A 20,770-nucleotide genomic window follows, 5' to 3' on the forward strand; every position below is an offset into this window, starting at 1 on the left:
GTATTAACCCCACTTTCTCAGCCTACCACCCAAGTGACCCTCCCCTTCTGCTGAGGCTTTAGAAATACCTTGCAAGCAAATTAAACCACCCTTTCACCATGAACAGCCAGCTCCCAACTCAAGGCAAAGCTAAAGCAGGAAGAAGCTGCAACTGTGCCTCCAAATGCATCTGCTCGCTGGCCTCAAGCATGTTCAAAGAGTGCCAGCAATGTCTTGCGGTAGCAGAGACCAGAGCCGAAGTGCCATTTTTGGCTTCTGTGGGACACTGAGCTGCCCTGAAAGGTAAGACAAAAAAAATTAAGACACCCCTGAAAAGAAGCCCTAGCCATTTTTTCAGAGATCAAAAGAAAATAAGACCAGGTCATATTCTGAGGGAAACACGGTATCTAAAGCTGTTTAACCTAGAGATAGATTGAACATCTATTATATATTCTCTTGAAATAATATTGCCAGATTTTTTTCTTAAACAGTTTAGCGTTTCTACTGCCATCTCTCTCTTCTTTCTAACTATAAAACAATACATTTGCATGACAGGTCAGGAACAGCCATAACTATTTCAGTCATAAAGGGTTTAGTGATATCTTACTCTAAGAGAGGTAATTATCTTAAACTATGAGCACTCCTTGGGAATAAACTCCACTGATGTTGGTGAGGTTAAAGGTGAAGTCTCCTTATATCCTGGAGACTTCATGGACACATACAGAAAGTTTTCTTAGCAAGTATTTGATATTGGTTTGTCCCTGCCATCTGCTGATATTACTTCCCCCCCCCCCCGTCTCATCCTATAGCTCTAAGATTTTCCGGTGGTCTTCTATCATATCAATGCATTTATTACATCATATCCAGCGGACTTAATGCATCCTGTCGTATACCATATTGTATTGCATGGTATAGTATCATATCATTATTTGATTCTTCTTGACTTTTCAAAATCAATTTGCCATCCAGCTAGATTTAGTGATATCACATCTAGATAAACAAACTAACTCATTCTGTAGCATTACCTTTGCAACTGAACACAATAGATTTGAGATCTACAGCTTAGTTTACATCCTGTTTTGTTTACAATTTTACAGAATATATCTTCACAAAGTTACCTATGCCTCAGCCACAGGTCATCATAGAGCAGCGATGGCTAACCGTTTTGTCATCACGTGCTGAAAGCATGTGTGCAGGCGTGCGACTCCGCGCACATGGATTCATGAGGCAATACATGTGCAATCACCCACGCATGTGCACACAACCCTATGTGTGCTGCACCTCTCACACATGCACATGCCACCCGCCTGTGTTCTCCCATCCCCCACGCATTTGTGTGACTCCCCGTGCTACTCCGCCCCCCTGTGCATGCATGCACATCTGTGATCACCCATGCACACCACACCCCATGCATGCACAGCAGAGACCCAAAAACCAGCAGGCTGGCGGGAGGCATGCACATGCTTGATGGAATTTAGCTGGGATGCTAGCTCCAGTGGCACATGTGTCATAGGTTCGCCATCACGGTCATAGAGACATCTTATATTCAGCTTTAGCTGTTCCAATTTTGTCAATCTTGCTAATTATTCTAGACAAGAAGCACACTCAGAAGTAGTAGCTCTATCTTTATTACATGGTTATATCAGAAAGAATGCAATTCTGAAAATAGCCCAGATCTTTGATTAAACAAATAAAGAGGGGTTGGTTCATCCTTCAGGAAAGAACATGAATCAGGAAAAAGCATGAAGAACATGTGTGCTGTTTATTCTAAAGAATGCATTACATTGTGCTTCAGTTGACAAGGAGCCTGGCATGCCATATTTTTATGACATTTTTATATTTTTGGAGGAGGGAGGAGATTCACTTCGTGACCCGTCAAAACCACGCTCGACTAAGCCGCGCCCGATTAAACCGCGTTGCTGATGTCATCAACAGGGCAACAACAGCCAGTGCGGAGAAAGAAGGGCGCTTTAAATAGCGCTTTGAAAGCAAGCCGATTCAACTTAAGATAACGGTTAGCTTTAGGGTTAGCTTTAGTGTTAGGTTTAGGGTTAGGTTAGGGGTTAGTGTTAGGTTTAGGGTTAGGTTAAGGGTTAGGATTAGGTTTAGGGTTAGGTTAAGGGTTAGGTTTAGGGTTAGGTTTAGAGTTAGGTTTAGGATTAGGTTTAGGGGGGTTAGGTTTAGGTTTAGGTGTTAATTTTAGGTTTAGCGTTTACAGCGTGCTTCTGTCTCCGTGCTGTTGTCGCCCTGTTGATGATGTCTGCTACGCGGTTTCGTCGAGCGCGGTTTAGTCGAACACGGTTTTGTGGTGGAACCGATTCACTTTATATACACTTCATGCTTTTTTGAACGCCATTTTGTGCACTCCATCTACTACTACTACTAGGCCAGGATGGCAAACCTTTTGGACTCAGCATGACAAAAAAAAAAAAAAAAAAAGCCTACCTTGACTCTGCTGGCATGTCACATGAACTTGTGATGAGATGAAGAGACTGGGCAGCTACTTGTCAGAAATGGCATAGGGTCTCCTGCATGAGCAGGGGGTTGGACTAGATGACCTACAAGGTCCTATTTTTATTGTGTGCTACAATATAATAAAAATACATTTTATTAGTTATCAGACAATATCAAAAAGGTGCAAAAAAGATTACAGAAAAAAACAGTAGGACATATTCAATAACAATTGTCATTTCTCCAATCAGTCCAAATCTGTTTTTTTGTACCCAATTCTTTTCAAAATGGTCTTTAATATGGAAATGATAGTCTTCCTGGTAATATGCATATTCATTTTCTACAAGAGATATGATAGTTCATCCTGGATGCACCAGTATTTCTGAGATTTTTATAATAAAGATGTAAGTAAATGGCTTTCCAGAAAAAGTAATCAAACAGATTGTATATGATATATTCAATAATTAGTATAGCACATATGCACAGTCTTTCTGCACCTTTCTAGTTAACAGAGAAGGGCTCTGTTGTGTAGTACATTTAGAGTCTAGATCATGGATATCAAACTTGTGGTGTCATGTTGACGTTAGTGATGTATCACAATGTTTTTCCCTTTTATGGAGCTAGGGTGGGCATGGCCTGTGTGTGAAACATCTGGCCCATGGGCTGCCAATTTGACACCCTGATCTAGATTATCTAAAAGGAAGAATGTTCACAGCCCAGGAAACCTTAATTTAGAATATTTTCTTCCAATCTATTAATTGGATTTATTACTATTACGATGCTATGTTAACTCATATGATTTGTTTTATAAACTGTATTTTGATTTATTAGGTTACATTAAGTAAGGTAATTATGTGTGGCATAAACTATTAAGCAAAGCATGACTTAGGATACTATGGGAATATAGTTACCATGTATGTATGTATGTATGTATGTATGTATGTATGTATGTATGTATATGATGTATATAGAAAAAAGTTGCTTACACTCCTCTCTTATTTTTATAGTTCGGTGGAAGGATCTCTTTCTCCTAGCCTTCAGAAGACTTTAAGACTTGGTGCGGGGAGGAAGTACCTCTTGATGTGCCCTAATTGTGGCTTTTGTTTTTGTTGACTTTTTCAATGTTGGTGTGATGTGATTTTGCATTCATTATTGTAAGCTACCCAGAGTAGCATTTCTGAGACCCTGATGTACATATCAACCAACTAATCAATGGCTGTTTACCTGCCGTAGGTCATCCATTTCCTACATGCAGTGCACACCTATCCGCTGGTGGCAATCAGTTGTGTGCCTATTGAAGCAACTGCCCTTAGCAAAAGCTTCCGGGCCATCTCGAGTCCTTTATCTGTCAGGCGCCCACCAATATCCTTGCGGGTTCGCCAGAAAGCAGCGAGGATGGTTTCCCAGGACACTCGAGGGCGTGATTCTGGGGCCTCCTAGTTCGCGGGGTAACGAGTAGGGTGATGATACGTGAGAATTGCCGAAGCGATCCCAAGCAGAGGAGAGCAATTCTGCAGCCCTAAAAGAATCGAATGGCTCGGGGGGAACTTGTATTACTTAACCGCATTTAACCGCTTTGTTGCAGCTACTGCATTATTATTCGGAGGCCTTGCTTTCATTACTTTGGGGAAGGAGGCGCCTGATACAGTGGGACTCGCATATAGGTGTCAAGGAGGGACAGATCCGCTCTGTGACAGCACCGCCGCCGCTTTAATAACAGCAGTTGCGGCGGCAGCAAGGGGGCGAGGCACATTTCCTTCTCCTTTTCGCTGACAGAGAAGCGTTCTTTCTGGCGCAGCCTTGCGGCGAGGAGCAAAACGGTCAGATCACCGCGAAGGGCCGGCACAGTCCTCTGCCAGTGGAACCCAGGCTGCTGGAGCAGCTTGGCGGCGGCCCCTCGGCTTCTCAAAGCGCAGAGATAGGCTCCGTTCCCTCATCTCTGGATCGCCAAATCACGCTCAGCCAACATGGACCTTGACTCTAAGAGGACCGCGGCGGAGAAAGGGAGCCCGTTGCAACCCCCGGAAGAAGAGGAGGAAGTGGACCCCAGGATACAAGTAAGCGGAGCCTCTGATCGCTCTACCCGAGATCCTTGGGAGAGTGGCCCCAAAGCATGATTGCAGTGGAAAGTGGGTGGGGTGATAGGATCGGGGTGCGAGAAGGTCTGTAATTACAAAGTAAGCGCGCGTTGTACGCCCTTGTTCTTTGAATCTTCCTGAATATCGTTCGCTTTTTCTCCCTCGGGCGTTTCTATCCGTTATTTTGATGGTGGTGGGTCCCCTCCCGTTTTTGGCTTTGGCTTTATTAGATTTCAGCCAACGTATTTCTACACCTGGCTGGAGAAACTCATTTCAAAGGAAAAATGCTCCTGTTTCTAAAGGGGCTTTATTCTTCATCTACGGATCGGCATTTTCTTTCTCGTGGCGGATCCTTCCTCTCCCAGTTTGCTTCAGTTTCCTGGATTCAGCTCCTCTCCACAATGGGAGACCACCAAGGTCTCGTGACCTAGAAGAACTCTAAAAGGTTGGGGGCAAGTTAGAAAAGATCGGAAAGGGCCTTGGGGGTAATTTAATCCACAGGATCTTGCTGTAGTCCTATTAAAAGGCAGTACTTCATCATTGTTAGTAGATGATGCCAGCTCCTGTTCTAAATGTCACCGTGACCCTGTCATGAAGAAAGTGTAAGTCTCTGGATGTCCCCAAACTCTGATGTATTGTAGTAGTTCAGATCATCCCCATGCTGGTCTGCAGATCTCAGGTGACAGCATTTAACTGGATACAGCTAATCATGAAAAGTGCCTTGATACCTGGATGGAAAACAGCTATGAAATCCCAAAGCCATAAAAATGGACAAAAAAAAAATCATCCTGGAAAAAGGAGGGTGGCAAATCAGTTTTATATCATTGCCAATAAAAGTGTATGTGTGATAGTTTGACTTGAGGGAAAGATATCTAGATGTAGATTTAACTCAGATTGAGGAGGTTAACATAAAGACTGGTGCCACTTTGACAGAATACATAGGAAGGGATGTTATATATTATTACAATCTCTCACTTTTCCTATTGCTGCTAAAAGTTGTAGGAAGCATCTCCTTCCCAACTACAAACTTGGCTAATTTGTGAATGTAGTGGAAATTTGTAGTTTGGGAATCAGAAGAAAGATTTATTGGTGACTAAGGAAATGGCACTTTTTAAATCGCATAACCATTGCACATTTTCTACGAAATTCTTTCTCTACGTGGTTCTTCTGTAGCAGATCTGTTGCCCACTAAAAGATTTATATTGCCAGTTGTCTGGCACAAATGCATTCATTCAGTGATGCCAGTGTCTCAATCTTGGTTTCATTTTGCTGGCCGTGGTTTGTAACTATTCTGTGATTTTTGTGATTTATTATTTGGAATTGTGTTTGCTTTCCCCCTAAATTTATTTCTTAAACTCTTTGGAATACATTTAAGTGGACTTTGTTATGAATAAAATCCTGATTGCTTTTACAGTCCACTTTTTTAAACAAAAAATGCTATATTCATTCTTATGATACTCATGCCAATAATTTAAGAGTTTCCTTCATTTTATCAGATTGGGGTTGGTAACAATAATCATGATACTGCCATGAATGGGAAATGTTTACCAGCCAATTACATTGGCAATTCACTGCAACTATTCCTTTCAATAGAGTTTCATAATACCTTTCCATAGACAGGGAAGCAAAGTTAAAATAAAAAGCAATGGACTGCAAATGATCCAAAACATTGTTTGAAAGAAGAAGCTCTTTTTCCTTTCCTTCCCTCCCTGTCAGTCCCTGGCTTGAAGGAGACTGTTCCTTTATAGTTAGTTATTTATGTATTTGATTTTTTAAACTTTTACTTGTATTATTTTATAAGTAACGTGCGGCCAATATACCAGTTATCCTTCTTAAGACAATTGAGATCAAAAGCAAGATGGTTAGATGAGTTGCAATCGATTTGACCTTTTTACCATGGTTATTAAGTGAACCATATGGTTGTTAAGCAAATTCAGCTTCCCTGATTGACTTGTCAAACTGGCTGAGAAGGTCCCAAATTATGACCACATGACTCCAGGATGCTGTATTCATCATAATACACACCAGTTGCTAAGTGCTTCAATTTTGATCATATGACTGCAAAGATGTTGCAATGGTTATAAAAGTGGAATGGTTGTAATTAAATGTTTTCATTGCTTTTGTAACTTTGAACAGTTACTAAATGAATGGTTATAAGTTTAGACTATCTGTACTCCTTCTTCCTCTTATTTTCCCTGAAATAGTAACCTTATGAGGAGGGTTGAACTGAGAGAGAATAACGGGCTCAATGACACCCATATCATAACCTTTCAAACCAGATTAAAACTCACAGCCTCATGGTTTTTAGGTCAGCATTTTAACCCCTACACAAAATTGGTTCTGTTTTTTAACTTTCTTAAGTGCATTTAAAATGGTTGATTTTTTTTTTATAGATAGATACTGGCAGTAGCACAAAAATAAACATCTAACTTTTCAGTAAGTTTATCTGTTCAAACATCTCCTTGTTTATATTATTGGCACTCTTAATGAATGTGGAGCAATTATGCTAGTTTGCTCTGTAATACTATTGTAACAATTAGTAAACAAGCCTCTGAAAATCTTTATTTTCCCTCTTAAAAATCTAGATATGTAAACTCTAGTTATAATATTGATATAACTATCTGATACAAAGAATGATAAAACGGCATCACTGTGAAAATAATGTAAATTACATAATTCATGACTTCATACTTATCCCCTTCTCTGCCATATAGACATCATGCAAGGAATTCAGTCAAGAACATTGATAGCCATATGAGCTTTGTCAAATCTCTCTCTTACTAGAAGTTGTACTTCAGAGAGTCTTTTTACTGTTTTAGTGAGAATGTGAGAAAAATATGTACATTGTCTTTTTCTCCTTGAAAGAATGACAGGGCAAATATATAATAAATAATTTTTTTTTTAGTATTTTATGTAAGGTGACCAGATTTTCAGATTGGAAAAGAGGGACGCCTTTGACCGGGGGGGGGGGGGGGGGGGGCTTGATTAAAAAATTTTTTTTTGTCAAAAGGTCACCCCAGGACACTGAAACCAGCATAAATACAAATCTGTTGCCAAACAAAATTTTGATCACGTGACCATGAGGATGCTGCAACGGTCGCTAAGTGTGAAAAATGGTCGCAATGGTCGCTAAGTGTGAAAAATGGTCATCAGTCACTTTTTTCAATGCCATTGTAACTTTGGTCACTAAATGTTTTCCCCCTCCTCGAGACTCCTCACTTCTTCCTTCATTCCTCTTGCTTATCTACCTTCACCTTATCTGTCTTCTGCTCTTTCCCTCTTTTCCTTCCTTTCTCCTTCCATCCTCTCTTCTTTCCTCACTCACTCCGTTCCTCCTTTTTTCTCTTCCTTCCTCCTTCCATTCTTTCAGCTTCATTTCTTTTGCCTATCTACCTTCTCTGTCTTTCTGCTCTTTCCATTTCTCTCTTCCTCTTCGCTTCTGTTCCTTCCTCCTTCCCTCCTTTCCTATTTCTTCCTTCTTCCTTCTTTCTGCCTATCTACCTTCACCTTCTCTGTCTTTCTGCTCTTTCTCTGTCTTCCCCTTTCCTCCCACCCTCCCTTCTTTCCTTTCTAGTTCCATCTTTTCTTCTTTCCTCTCTCCCTCTTTTTCTTTTTTCCTTCCTTCCTCCTTCCTCTTGCCTATCAACTTTTTTTATTTTTTTTTGTTACATAGATGACACATACCCACAACAATAAAAACAAAACAAAACAAAAAGAAAAAAACCCATCATCACATATAGCATGTCATTTGGTTACAAGTGTTTTAACATTTATCATTCTTATACATTTATTATTTCATTTAATAGGTTATAATATACAGTTTGGGTTGCTTTGTTTACCATCCCTTCCTCCTGTTATAACACCACCTTATTTTCCCTTTCTTTTCTCCCTTCCTCCCTTCTCTACTTTCTTCCTTCCTGCTCTCCTTTCCCTTCCTTCTTCCTGTACCTTTCTCCTACTCCTGCTCTTCCTCATCCCCTTCCTACCCTCTCTCCTCCTCTTTCTCTCCTTTCCATCCTCCTCTCCTTACCTCTTTCTTTTCACCCTCTCTCCCTTCTCTACTTTCTTCCTTCCTCCTCTCCTTCCCCTTCCTTCTTCCCTTACCTCTCCTTTGCTCCTGCTCTTCCTCTTTCCCTTCCTACCCTCTCTCCTTCCTTTTCTCTCCCTTCCATCCTCCTTTCCTTTCCCTTTCCTTTCTCCCTCCCTCCCTTCTCTACTTTCCTCCTTCCTCCTCTCCTTCCCCTTCCTTCTTCCCTTACCTTTCTCCTACTCCTGCTCTTCCTCTTCCCCTTTCTACCCTCTCTCCCCCTCTTTCTCTCCTTTCCATCCTCCTCTCCTTACCTCTTTCTTCTTTCCCCCATCTTCCTTTCATTCTCTCCTCCTTTCTCCCTTTCTCCCAACTCCCTTTCTGGGAATTGAAGTCCACACACTTTCAAGTCTCCAAGGTGGAGAAAGATTGATCTATCTAATTAATATAATTATTTCTCCCTCTCTTTTTCACTCTCTCTCCAGCGCACACACGCAAATGCATAGGGCAGCCCACCTCACACACAGGTAACTCCGGGTGGCTTACGGGAAGAGGACAGCCGACCACTCACCCACGCGGAGGGGGGGCAGGATTTCGCCAAGAAAAGTTAATTTTCCTGCGAAAGGAGCCGGCAGCCTCTCAGCTCTTCCCGGCCGGGGAGACCTCCCCCCACTTCCACTCCTGCGACCCTCCTCCCGCCTCCTCGGAGCTTCAAGCAAGCTAACTGGGAAGGCCGGGGAAGAAGAAGAAGCGGCGGCGTGAGTTCTAAACTGCCAGCATGACTTTGAAAGGGCTGGATTGCCTTCCGCGCGGGCCGACGTGGAAGGCAAGCGGCAAGCCAGCCCTTCAAACTCATGCCGGCACTTTAGCGTGCCCCTCGGCCGCCATTCAGCGAAAGATGTTTCGCTGAATGGCGGGCGAGTTCTAAACTGCCAGCATGACTTTGAAAGGGCTGGATTGCCTTCCGCGCGGGCCGACATGGAAGGCAAGCGGCAAGCCAGCCCTTCAAACTCATGCCGGCACTTTAGCGTGCCCCTCGGCCGCCATTCAGCGAAAGATGTTTCGCTGAATGGCGGGCGAGTTCTAAACTGCCGGCATGACTTTGAAAGGGCTGGATTGCCTTCCGCGCGGGCCGACGTGGAAGGCAAGCGGCAAGCCAATACTTCAAAGTCGTGCCGGCAGGCAGGGCTGGAGCGAGCGAGCGAGCGTGCTCCGTCCCGGTGGGTGCACGAGTGGAGCACTTTTCCAGCGCTCCTGTGCCTGGAGAGCTCCCTCTGCATATGAGCCCGGGATCCGCTGTTTGCGCTCCCTTGCTCTGCCTCGCCACCCACCTTCCCTATCTAGGGACTCCTCCAGCAGAAATAGAGTCGCGTCGAGCGCCGCTCTGCCTTTCTCTGCGCTCTTCCCGCCCGGACGCCCAGAGCCTCCCAGCCCGCCCGGCCCGGGGTGAGTCAGCTGCAGTGCAGCGGGCGGCGATCCCGCTCACTCGCCCCGCCCGTCACTTACTCTGAGTTCGGAGAAGAAGCGGCGGCCCCAGGTGGCACTTTTCGCAGAGGTTTTCCCACAGCTTGTCTGGAAGTGGAGCTGGAAAGGCGAGCTCGCTCCCCGCTCACTCGCTACGCTACCCCGCCCATGCGAGCGGCAACGAATGGGCGGGGGACTCATGCGGCATGCTAAGCGGACTCCAGCCAATCAGTGAGCTGGCTGGGATGGAAAACTTTAAGCACGCCGCGTTTTCCATCCCAGCCAGCTCACTGATTGGCTGGAGTCCAGGCCAATCCAATCAGTGAGCGGCAGGCTGGGCTGGATTAAATTTGTAGGTAGGTAGGATAGAGAACAGAACGATGAGCCAGCCCAGCAAGCTAGCAGCTGATGGGCGGGAGCTGCGAGCGCCAAAAAAAGTGTACTTTTAAAAAAAGCGTGCAGGACGCGGGAAAATGCATTAAAAAGCGGGGGTGTCCCGCCAAAAGCGGGACGTCTGGTCACCTTAATTTTATGCTATGACTTTTGCATGGAATTTCTTTATTTACTATTGGAACCAAACACTTAGGGCCTTCAAGAACTAAGAGAATATGTTGTATTTGTCATCCCACTTTTTCCCAATCTTTTGATCATTTGTCATTTTGCTAAGAGTGCCACACTAAACAATTATGCAGAGTTCAATAGTAATAGAAAAAAAACAAAAACCCTGAAACTGAAATTAGAATTATGTTAAAAATTAAGCTTCAAAAGCTGTCTGGTCTCTGTTTCTGCCCTTTCAAACAGCCTAGCTAAAGTAAAGTTCAATTTTACTTTTAAATGTTTTCTAGCCTTCTGTTTCTATTTAACATTCCATTAAGGGCCTCTCTGTGAATTGCCAGATGACACTTAATAACTTGTTTCCTCCCACGGCTCCCTCAGTGTCTTATTACTCAACATATTATTTTGACTTTCTTCTAGGTAGAACTAGAAAAGTTGAATCAATCTACAGATTATATTAATCGGAGAGAAACGGAACTTGAGGTACAATTTTTCTTTGCTGTTTTATCTAAACATTCAGCTATATTTCTTTTATTTATTACATTTCCGCTGGAAAAGATTTTTGCAAAAGAAACTGATGAAAACATTTGTATGGATTAAATCAGTGAATGAAGGAAAAGAAAGTCAACTATATCCATCTCTGATACTGAAATTGAATGAAAGGTTCTGTGCATAGTACCATGGATTCCATTAATCTTCTTTATTAATCTTACACCAACCCAAAAAATCATGCTTAGGAATCCATGTGGCAATTAATGTTGTTTCAAAACATTGTTTTATTTTCTTAAAGTACCAAACGTACATTTTCTTGGGGTACAAAAATTAGAAAAAAGTAGGAAAGTAAATTTATAAATAGAATTCATTTATCTCAAAACTATATAGATTATTAAAAATAAAAATGTTAAAACATATAGAAAAATATAGTAGTAACAAAATTATTGTATTTCTAAATTCACAAAAACAACACAAAACAATGCAGCTATCAAATTAATTTGAGACCACATGAAAATATGTTTATTTTTTTTAAATCAGGGCAACCTGGTCTACCCAAATATGGGACGGAGCATACTGCTTCCACTTTTGCCTTTCAACCCCAATCCAGAGGCCTTTGCAGGCAGTCACTTTTGTGACAAACTATTTTTGTGTTAAATTTGTATTTATCTCCTTTTATTTCTTTGTCAGTAAATATAAATTTAACACATGAAAATATATTTTCTGATCTTTCTTTTCTGCGAATATAAAGCCACATGACACCCAGAGCAATTGTAAATTATATTTGGACATAACAATAATTCAGAATTCCTAACTTACTATGAATTAGCAAGGTGGTGGGTGACTCAGCCTCTCCCTTCCAATTTTGTGTGTGTAATGCTAATGAGTTGCAGACAGCTATAATAGACTCTGTGGTTAGGTTGGTCCAAACAAGATGGGCCTATAAGCCAGTAATAATTCAGAATGCTTGTTTTTTTTCCTGAATCTGGTTTATTTTTCACAGCAAAAAATAATAACAAGAAAAACAAAACTGTTAGATGCCAGAAACAATGGTAATGGTTTACACCAAGGTCCTCTGTTCCGGTGGGAACAGAGATTCAATCTGATTAGTCGAAGGGTCTGACAGCTCCCTATAAAAGGGCTGCTGTCAGACTGAACCTTCGCTGGATTGTACATAGTTGACTTGTGCTAATAAAGAGCTGTTTGTTACTCTGAATCCTGAGTGTGCCTTCATTCCCCCGATCTAACACTGGCGACGAGGATGGGATCGGAAGACAACTAGACAGACAAAAAGAATGTGACAATTCAGCAAGTCAATCCAGCCTGGAGCATGGTGCGGCATCGAGCAGCCATCATTGAGTGGCAAATTCAAATACGCTCAGGAACACAAGATGACAATGCATGCCCCACTGACTCCGTACAACTCAGCCACCGAACACTTGGAATCTTACTTGATGAGGTTCAATTGGTTCCTCGAAGCCAACGACCTCAGGGGCCTTTCTGAAGGCCAGAAAAAGAATATGTTCCTGAGCTACTGCAGACCAGAGTTGTTCGAGGCGACGAAGGATTTGTCCGAGCCAACACCACTCCAATTGGTCGCTTGGTCAGTTTTATAACAGACACTGAGGACACACTACGCTCCCAGACCATCTAAATACGCCGGAAGCACGAATCCAACATCTGTAACCAAAAACAAGGGGAATCCATTAACAAATACGTTGCGGCACTCAGAAAGGCCGCACTGCGAGTTTAGAGATCTTGATGAACTACTACTTGACCGCATCATATGCGGTGTTAGGGACATTGGCCTGCAGAGGAGTTTATTAGCAAAGCCTAATCTCACTCTCCAAATCACCCTGAAGTCAGGGCTACAGAGTCTTCAATTAAATCTACGGAAACCCTGCAGTGCCAAAATAGTCCAAAGAGTGCGCAGAAGAGCGCAGGCGTGCATCGCGAGGCCACAGAGCCTGAAAGCTCTGAGAGTGAAGATGACAGCTACCGCATGCGCAGTGACCGCACGAAGGTGGCATGAAATTTTGAACCGCATTTCCCACCTTGCGCCGGCTGTGGAGGAAACCACCTCAGAACGCATTACTGTTTCCGCGATGCCATCTGTCAATGCTGCGAACGCAAGGGGCACATCACCAAGGTCTGTAGAAGCGATCGCCCTGCTACAACCTGGAAGCCCAGAAGCATACCTAACCGCCAGCAGAGGCCCAACCGAGGGGCATTGCAGCCGCCACCATGGCGAACAGAAGGCGACACCAGAGTCACCTACCACACCTCCATAGGCCAAGTCCACACAAAGCGACCAAAAAAGCAGTTGCCTGTAGATGGCGCCATGGGAGAGGCCCAAACCATTGTGCCACAAAGAGGTGCATTCAAATGCACCCGCCTTCAATTCGGAGTTAGTATCGCCCTGGACTGTTCCAAAGCGTCATGGAATGGCTTTTGCAGGGGATTCCAGGAGTCGTCCCCTATTTTGCTGACATATTGGTATTGGCTGCAAATAAGGCACAATTATTTAAAAGATTGGGAACTGTTCTGGCCAGAATCAGAGACAAAGGCTTCCGCCTCAAAAAAGAAAAATGCCAAATTAACGTGCCAAGGGTTGAATTCCTAGGGTACCTCATCGATGGCTCTGGGATTCACCTGACTAACAAAAAAATTAAGGAAATCCAGGATGCCCCTACACCTCACAATCAGACCGAACTGCAGGCGTTCCTCAGGCTCCTTAACTTCTACAGTGTTTTTCTAAAGCAGAAAGCCACGGTTGCTGAACCTTTGCATCGGCTTCTCAGCAAACATGCCAAGTGGTCCTGGGGCAGAACTGAAGTAGCTGTATTTGCCGGGGTGAAGAAACTGCTGTCAGTGGACACGTTTTTGGTCCAATATAGCCAGACCCTGCCATTTGTCGTAACGTGCAATGCTTCCTGTTTGACGTTGGAGTCGTCCTCAGCCACCGCATGCCAAATGGAACTGAGGCGCCCATCACCTACTACTCACGTATATTGTCTGCTGCCGAGTGGAACTACAGCTAACTGGACAGCGAGGCTCTGGCTGCATTCACCGGTTCAACGAATACATCTACGGTCGTGACTTTGAACTTATCACAGACCACAAACCATTACTGGGAATACTGGCTGGGGACCAGCCTACCCCTGCTTCTTTGTTGCTGCGAATGACCAGATGGACAATCTTCCTCGCGGCCTACAGTTATCACCTTGTCCATCGACCTGGCTCTACCTTGGGGCATGCCGACGCCTTGAGTCAATGCCCATTGCCTGAACTGCTTGCAGAGCTTACCCTCGAGACGCCAGTCCTCCTCATTGACTATCTTGAGGCTGGTCCTGTCTTGTCTTGTGATGTCACCCGCCACTCAGCAAAAGACTCTACATTCCGACAGGTTTGGAACTGGGTGTGGAGGGAGCGGCCCAAGGGGCCTGTGGGGTCTGAATTTAAAATGTCTTACTGCAAATGTGATGAGAGCTGTCAGTAATAAATGGTTGTCTACTGTGGGAGGACCAGGTTGTTGTTCCACCCAAACTGTGCATTGCAGTATTAGAGGCCTTGTACATAGGGCATCCTGGAATTGTCAGGATGAAATCTTTGGCCAGGAGTTACGTATGGTGGTCTAACTGGACAGCGAGATAGAAGAATGGGTGACTACCTGCACACCGTGCCAGGAGTCCACACCAGTTCCCCAGAGGTGCCCGCTAAGGAGTGGGAGCGACCTCAAGCACCATGGGCTAGGGTGCACATAGATTTTGCTGGCCCTGGATGCCTACTCGAAATGGCTAGAAGTAATCCTCATGACCTCTACCATGGTAGAAGCAGTCATCAAGGCACTACAGAGACTTCTCCACTCACAGCCTGCTCAATGTTTTGGTCTCTGACAACGGGCCCCAATTCACAGCCATGCAATTCGAGCAGCACAGGGAATCAGACATGCCCTGATTGCTCCATTCCATCTGGCTTCCAATGGTCAGGCAGAGAGCATGGTGCGATCTGCAAATGAAGCCCTATTCAGGATGGGCCCAGGAGATTGGCAAACATGGGTTGATCAATTCCTCCTCATACAGCACATCATGCCAAGTTCTACCACTGGTAGAAGCCCTTTCGAGCTTCTAATGGGTTGCCGGCTAAGGTCCCACATAATGAAATATTTTTATTGGAGAAGATATAGCTTCCATAAAAGAAAAATGCTATTTGTTTGGCATTGGTTTTTGTGGTACAAATCCACATGTTGCCTTAATATGATGCATAACCAAACCATTTAGATCATTTTCTGATCCCTTTCATATAGGTTTGTGTGATTTATACCTTGTGTATCTGTTGGAAAAGGCTAAATTGTGCTTACCTAACATTAATTTCTTGTACCTTAACATTTAAACCTCTTTTGGTTCATCATAATCAGATCAAAATTCAGAGTCTTGGCAAAGGGGAAACAGCTATTCTGGGAAACTACAGCAGTGTTAACCAGGCAACCTCTGCTAGGATCTCTCGATGTTAATGTATGCAAAGGGCAGCAAGAGATATTTCCAACTTTACTGGCTGGTGCTTTCCATATATGGCTTTTTGAATCAGGCAGGAGTGTTATGGAGCATTCACCTACTTTTCAGCATATACCAGTAACTTGATCAGTAGGGTGTTTATGGAAATTAATAGCCAAAGGTAATGATATCTTTATTATCTTTATTTTATGCTTACCTGTTAGAATACTGTAGAAGTGCACATCCTGTGTAGGTAGGAATTTGGAATAGAAAATCTTATTATTATTTGAGTCTGTCTATTTTATAAAGCTGGTATTGCCACTTGTTTTAAATCCAGAGTGCACCAATTAAAATTATGGACAAAGTTTATATTTTATATTTCACCTCTTGTGGATTTTTTAAAATCAAAAAATAATGTGAGAAATACCTTGTTTCCCTGAAAATAGGACCTCCCCCAAAAGTAGGCCCTATCACCTTATTGGCTCATGTGCTAAATACAGGCTAACCCCTCCAAAATAAGACCTATTTAAGTGCCATTGCAGTTGGTGCCAGCCATTTCTTTTGGTTCTTGTAGTGACATGACACGAGGTGAGGAGTTGTAGAGGGGGAAGGCAAGGGGAAAGAATTGCCTAAGGTACCACTGGGAAACAGCTGATCTGCCACTGCTTTCAGAGCCTGCATGTCTTCGCTAAACAGATCTGCTGCCGCTTTTGGAGCCTCAATGGCCTCTGTGAAACAGCTGATCTGCCACTGTTTTTGGAGCCTGCATGTCTTCGCTAAACAGATCTGCCGCTCAGGGGTGGATTTCATTTTTTTTACTTCCGCTTCTGTGGGTATGGCTTGGCGGGGGTCATATGACTGGCTGTGAATGACCTCGCACAATAAGTGGTAGCATTAAATCAACCTTCTTCTGTATAAATCCTTGCATGCACCAGGCCTTTTCAGTTTCAAGAACACAAATCCCTGAAACATGTTCAATCTTTTCTTTCCTGCCCTTAGTGATGATTAGAAGTGGAGCTTTGTTTCCATCCAGACAAATTGCCTAAATGAAGGTAGAGAGATTGACATTATACCCCTCTGATGAATTGTGGTTTGATACCCTGGGCCCATAAACACTGCAGTTTCATGCATGCCAATCATGTTGGAGAGTTGGTATTAGGAAAAGTCAACGCCATTTGTTGCAAGTGCACATTTGATAAGTTCAGCATCCTCCAGCTTGAACAGTGTGGTTGATCTTAAACAGTTCATATCGCTGAAGGAAGGCATCCAGTCAGTGTTCTTATGCTTTGAATTTTTCGAGGGAAATTTGTAACTGTGGTGCCATTGCAAGGGCAAATGCTTGGATATCAGCCCTGCGCACAACTAAAGCTTTTGCTCTCCTGTCAGAAATCCATTCAGAGATCTGACCTTTAAGTTCAGGAAACAATAGTTGCTGACCTGATCCAACCTTGCACTTCTTAGAATTTTCTTCGTGCACCTATTGATTGAGGTTATTGTACTCTGCTCATCATTTTCGGACCATACAAGGATCCACCTTGTTCTCTTTGCAGAAAGCTATAAGATTCTTGCCCTGAGAGTCCTCCATGTTTCTTTTCTTTAATTCGACAGAATAGCTCTTTCCTTTGGCACTCATATTGTCTGTTGGTCAAAATAAACTTTAAATCAATAAATTCATTTACCCATTAACCCAAAGGCCTGGGGTGATGGTTGGGATTTGGCACAATGGTTGCCCTGGAGTAGTGCTTGGGATTTGCAATTGTGAGTTTTGTCTTATTTTACAACCTTTCTAGCCAGTTGTTAAGTGAACCAGCTGGTAATCCCCCATTGAAAGTTCCCCATTAATTTTTCTTGTTAGGAGGTTGCAAAAGGTACTGGTAGGGGTCAGTTGCCAAGCTTCTCATGTTGACCATGTGACACCCTGCCAATGCATGGCTTGGAGCTGAACCTGCTGTTTAGCAAAGACATGCAGGCTCCGAAAGTGGTGGCAGATCAGCTGTTTTGCGGATGCTGTTCAAGCTTCAAAAGCAGCAGCAGATCTGTTTAGTGAAGACATGCAGGCTCTGAAAGCAGCAGCAGATCAACTGCTTAGCAAAGACATGCAGGCTGAGATCAGATGTTTTGTGGAGGCTGTTCAGGTTCCGAAAGCAGCAATAGTTCAGCTGTTTAGCGGAGGCCATGGTGGCTCCAAAAGTGGCAGATCATCTGTTTAGTGGATGCCATGGAGGCACTAGGTGGGAGGGGAAGCTCGTCCACACTCCATTCCCAGTACGCAAAAAAAAAAATGAGGAAAATATAAGACCTCCCTGAAAATAAGGCCTGGTGTCTTTTTTGGCTGCCCAAAAAATATAAGACTTGGTCTTATTTTTGGGGAAACACAGTAGGAGAAATAATAATGTTAGTGAACACTGTTGTACTTAGCAGGAGAAATTTTGTTTTTATTCATCTCCATATATAGAGATATGATTCTTTTAATTTGGTAGTATTAGTCTATGATAATTTAGTATCATGGTTAAGTAAAAGCTATCTCCCTATCGTTATTAGAATATATGTTTTGGGCAAGGCTAGCTTTGGTTGAGGTGTGGCTTAGATTCCTTGGTGCAGATGTTGCAGATATTTCATTCTCCAGGTCAGGAGTCCCCAGTGCCCGGGCTGTGGCCTGGTGCTGGGCTGCATCCTGATGGGAACTGGGCCATTGAAGCAGTGGGTCAGCATGAGTACCCGAAGTTGCATTTGTGCAAGCAGTGCTCTTGCTGCCGCCTGTGGTCTGCAGAGCTAGAAAGGTTGGGAAAGGTTGAACTAGGTAACATTTTCAGTGAGATTTGCTCTATTTATATATAGTTGTTTTCTCTGCCAATGTGGATAGAATGTTTTCTCCCTTGGTAGTTGAATAGGTTGTTGTTTACTGATCGATTGTTTGTTTGAAATGGTAGTTCTTTGAGTGGAGTATTGTTTACTGCTTCATTATTGGTCTGGTATTAACCCTGATATTAATCCCTGCTTATGTGGATGATGATTGCTAATGAGGAGACATTCTGATCTTCTTATTTCCTTTTTAAATTTTTTATTTTCTCCTGAATGATGTGTAAATGTTGTGTTAATTCTTTGTGCCTATTGATAACTAATTTGTCTGAACTGCCAAGTTTCTAGGAATTCCTTAATGTTCTTGGACTTAGCTTGGCCAAGGATGCTCATGGTTTGCCAGTTTAAATTATGGGTAAATCTGTGAAATTAAGGCATTTTCATCATGACTTCAGATTGCTAGCTGGGGTTTCCGGAATGAAGTATTTTCCAAACATACCATCCTCCAGAGGAGTTGGAACTATAAAAACCCGCTTTTCCAGTAAAAAAAAAACAGAAGCCATGCTAAAAGAAAATTTTGAAAGTCTCTTGTCAACTTCTCTGGAAAATGGTAGATTGAAAATGTTCACCGTAGGATTTTTAGTTGCAACTTCTGGAGTCATACATCAAATATACGGTAATTGTATATAAGGTTGCCAATATTATCTTCCCAAGGTGTGTTGGATTAAAAGATCCATATTTGTCTGCCAGCCTGACCAGTGAACAGTGTAAATTTGGTTAAAATGTTAACTTCGTTAAAATTTTATTTTGAAAAATCTGTATATTTTTTAGACTGAAGACTAAAATTGCTGATCTAGCGGAAAGGATAAATGGAATCATGACAATTATACAAGGGAAGGAATTATAATAATTATTATATTAATAAATAATTATTATAATTATTTCCTTTACATGTAACATCCTCCCCCCTCAAAAAAGATGTGATTAACGCCAGGAAGGAAACACTTGTTGGCTATGTTCCCTGCTTTCTGGTAGCTTTCAAGCGAAGAATAATTTCCTGATCTTGCTTGTTTTCCTGCTTCAACTTTTTAAAATTTTAAAATTTAACTTAAACATTTTATATTGATTATGCACAATTAATGTTATGTGTAATTTAGCTTTCAAGTTCCTTATAAATACTTGTTGGAAACCTACTCCTGATTAAAACGCTTAAGACATGAAAATATGCCTTCTAATTCTCCATGAGACTATACAATAATCTTGTCAGGAATTTATGGGCTTTTTTTTTAAAGTGCAGAAAACCCAAACTTTTTACAAGAGGGAAGAAAATTGGAATTGTAGAGGGCTATGAAAATACATTAAACAACCATTTGATCTAGGTAATGAGAGAGAAAGATTCTGTGACCTTTGTCATGTTGATGTGGACAATATCTAAGAAAGTGGTTCTCAACCTGTGGATTGGGACCCCTTTGGGGGTCGAATGACCCTTTCATGCCTTGTTTTGCAAAAAACAGGCCCGTTTTTTGCTCGGTTTTGCTTCCCCCCCCCCCAGGCCCCAGGAGCACTTTGCAGGCCTCTCAAACTCTCTGCATGCCCCATTTTTCACAAAAAATGAGGCGTGCATAGGTTTGGGAGGCCTGCAGAGTGCAAAAAGTTTTTTTTTTAATTTACCTCTTCAAAATCTTGGTGCGTCTTATGTTCCAGTGTGTCTTATAGTCCGAAAAATATGGTAGTTGTTTAGCAGAATGATGTCATGCAGTAAAAAACTGTCCCTGTGTTGTAGGACTCAGAAATCCATCACAGCAGGTGTCCAAAATGTCTGTCTGCCTCTGCAGAGTTTATTTGGCTTTTATACAGTTTCAACAAGCAAAGCAAAAGCATAGATAGCAACAGCATCTTATTGGCTTATTCTCCTTGTCAATCTCTAAGACCATCCCAGTCAGGGTAGAATCTCACATAACTCCCTGGTAGTGCCTGATTCTACTAATTAGGTGAGTTCATAGATAGTTGAGGTAATTGGTTACTAAGGCACATGGCAGTTTGTTGCTCACGGCCTCTTTGTAACCTTTGTATAACCTCTACATCTCACTCTTTTTTATTTTGTTAGACAAGGTATCATAAGAGGGGTTAATAAAAGAATCATAATAAAAAAAGGAACATAATTACTTATACAGGTTACCCTGTATGGAAGGGAGTTTAGGGCAAAAAGCTGTGATACATATATTGCAAAGAGAGGGAAGACACTGAACAAAACAGCACCCATCAATCAAAATCGCACAAATAATGACTAAATAACATAGGACATTTCCCAATAAGCCTGTGGGCAACCAAGCTCAAAAGCTTTCCCACCAAGATTTTAAAGTATCAATTTTCAAATCAGAGGCCAAATTGTAAAATATTGAGCTGGTGCTGGATGGTTTGTGATTCATCTG

The 20,770-nt window shown here is 42.6% G+C and overlaps 1 protein-coding gene across 1 annotated transcript in view; it reads left to right on the forward strand.

The window, feature by feature from the left end:
- The first annotated feature begins 3,773 nt into the window (after positions 1–3,773).
- The window catches only part of SH3BP5 (SH3 domain binding protein 5), a 66,353-nt gene continuing 49,356 nt past the window's right edge, over positions 3,774–20,770 (forward strand). The window contains exons 1-2 of the mRNA XM_032235704.1: positions 3,774–4,487; positions 10,975–11,037. Coding sequence (XP_032091595.1) covers positions 4,398–4,487; positions 10,975–11,037 — 153 coding nt within the window. The 5' untranslated portion in view covers positions 3,774–4,397. The remainder of the gene's footprint in view (positions 4,488–10,974; positions 11,038–20,770) is intronic.

This window comes from Thamnophis elegans, chromosome Z (genome assembly GCF_009769535.1).
Source record: "Thamnophis elegans isolate rThaEle1 chromosome Z, rThaEle1.pri, whole genome shotgun sequence".
Taxonomy (NCBI): domain Eukaryota; kingdom Metazoa; phylum Chordata; class Lepidosauria; order Squamata; family Colubridae; genus Thamnophis; species Thamnophis elegans.